The 2,500-nt window shown below is 32.1% G+C and overlaps 1 protein-coding gene across 11 annotated transcripts in view; it reads right to left on the reverse strand.

Annotated features, from left to right (window-relative positions):
- Positions 1 to 2,500, reverse strand: part of slo (calcium-activated potassium channel slo) — a 365,574-nt gene that overhangs the window by 58,381 nt on the left and 304,693 nt on the right. For all 11 annotated transcript variants that reach the window (XM_070114255.1, XM_070114254.1, XM_070114251.1 and 8 more), the window contains exons 13-14: positions 1,483 to 1,638; positions 260 to 336 (exon numbers count right to left, since the gene is read on the reverse strand). In XM_070114255.1, the coding sequence (XP_069970356.1) occupies positions 260 to 336; positions 1,483 to 1,638 (233 nt within the window). The remainder of the gene's footprint in view (positions 1 to 259; positions 337 to 1,482; positions 1,639 to 2,500) is intronic.

Below are 2,500 nucleotides of genomic sequence, written 5' to 3' on the forward strand. Positions count from 1 at the left end.
ATACATCACACTTGAAAATAACAAAGTAGTCATAACTGTACATGAAGCTAGAGAACGATATATTCAAATTTTATAATGTACAATTAAATATGACTGTGAAAATAAGAACCATTACTGTACATCAACCAAGAAAATGGATGAAAAAATACCTCTTATTGTACAGTCTAAAATCTGGATGCAAGAAGTACCTGGTACTCTACAAACAGGTTTTACACTGATAATTAGAAATACAAAAGAAAAATATTACAGAGATACTTACAGTTTTTACATTTGCACTTTTTAATGAGGGTTTCATTTTTGCAGTCTTCATGACAGGCTTTGCAGTAGTACCATGCTCTGAAAGGGACCACTCATAAATTATAATACAATAAAAAATAAAAACATATACTATGTAAATATATAAAAATAAATAATAGAATCTTTGTTATTACAGGGCTTTATTCACTTAAATATTAATGGTAATTTCCTGTATTTTCAACATGCACTTTTAGAGTCTAACTATATTTTTTCAAAACCATCATGACGGCTGCATACTTACCTTCTATTGTCTTGAATGTTTTATCATTAAACCAAACCATTGAATCATTTTTATGTCAAACATATAGTGTAGGACCATCAATAAATCTTTGGATATCTGGATGAAAAATACATGAAGAATTTGGATTTCGCATTTCATTCTATGGTAATAATGAATACAAATTATTTGATATTGAATTGTTGGTTGGGGAGATGCCTTCATCTTTATGATATACGCTGTAAATAGCCTTTTGTAGTTGATGTTAAACAGGTAATGGCACTTAGTATTCATCAGTATGGGGGAGAAGGAAAGGTAAATTTTTGTCTTTTTTTGTGAAATTGTACAAATTACATCCAATCTTTTATCATCAAACTTAACCTTCTATCATTAAGTTCCATTTGTATTGTTATTATTAACCACACTCATCTTGTTAAGATACTGTGATGTAAGCTTTCTATCATTAATCAAATTACATTATAACACATAATGCAGTAATGCAATGCCCATCATTTTCTGAATAAAAAAGTAACCTGATCCTGACCCTGCAAGTAACAGTTTAGGATGAACTTACAGTCCTGGATCAACTTTGGAAGCTCAAAACCTAGGAAACTCCAGCTTAACCACTCAGTCAAATGTGTATGACATTTACCTCAAGGCTTTGTGAGGCATTTCCCTGACCATGATATGATTCTTATGACTTGTTCGTTTCAAATAGATAATTTTGCATCTCTTGAGCTGTACTTTTATCTTTTTCTACAAAAAAATCCTAAATTAAATATTTATTATATTAGAATAAAAAAGCAAAAAAGAAACAACTCTTGATAATTTTGCCATTGCTGATTTCATCAAACAATACTATTCCATCATAAAATTTAAACACTCATTGATAACTAAATAAATAAACCTAATGTTAATAATTTCCCTGCCATTTTCTTTCCACCACACAAACACACATACATACTCACCTCTTGACCTCATCGGCTGACTGAGCAATAAAGAAGCCTTGAGTGTTTGGCTGGATCTTTGTGGCTTTTGGGTTAATGGCAATTTTGCTATCTGTGCCATCCTCGTTCTTGACTTCAATGGCCAAGAGAAGAAGTTTAAGCTTGGAGAAGCAAAGTCTGTCAGAAGGGTTGAAGATTATCATTATTTTTTATTCAGAATAATTATGAAAGTTGTTATTAAAAGAGACAGAAAAATATGATATTCTTTACTTACAGTGGTAGCAAATTCCTTCCTTAGTGAAAATAGTAAATTAATTCTTATCTATAGTTTAGTAATTTTATTCATTTGACACACAAAAATGAAGGAAGGGAAAATACATAAGCATTTGCAACACTCCATGCTTAATGCCTTATATCAGGCAGTTGCAGATCTAGCTGATCACTTTCTGCAATATTATATTCAATGTGAGTTTTCAAAATAAAATAGTAAATCTACATACAAAGTAGAAAGAGAGAGAGAGAGAGAGAGAGAGAGAGAGAGAGAGAGAGAGAGAGAGAGAGAGAGAGAGAGAGAGAGAGAGAGAGAGAGAGAGAGAGAGAGAGAGAGAGAGAGAGAGAGAGAGAGAGAGAGAAATTGAGAGAGAAAGAGAAAAAGAGAAATGAAAGAGTGAGAGAGAGAAAGAGAAAAAGAGACATGAAAGAGTGAGAGAGAAAGAGAAAAAGAAAAAAGAAAGAGTGAAAGAGAAAGAGAAAAAGAGAAATGAAAGAGTGAGAGAGAAAGACAAAAAGAGAAATGAAAGAGTGAGAGAGAGAAAGAGAAAAAGAGAAAGAGTAAGAGAGAGAGAGAAAGTATGTGGAGAATGAAGATAGAGCAAATAGAAATAAAAGTATAAATAAAAAAGAAAAGCTGAAGAAAATAACAGAGATGAATGGTGAGAAAAAAAAACAGATAGGAAGAAGCACGGTAATGAAGAGTTAAGGAGACAAGCTTCAGCAAGGTACCCAGAGAGGCAGATGACTAGAATGGAAGAAGGAGAGG

The sequence above is a fragment of the Penaeus vannamei genome, chromosome 35 (genome assembly GCF_042767895.1).
Source record: "Penaeus vannamei isolate JL-2024 chromosome 35, ASM4276789v1, whole genome shotgun sequence".
Taxonomy (NCBI): Eukaryota; Metazoa; Arthropoda; class Malacostraca; order Decapoda; family Penaeidae; genus Penaeus; species Penaeus vannamei.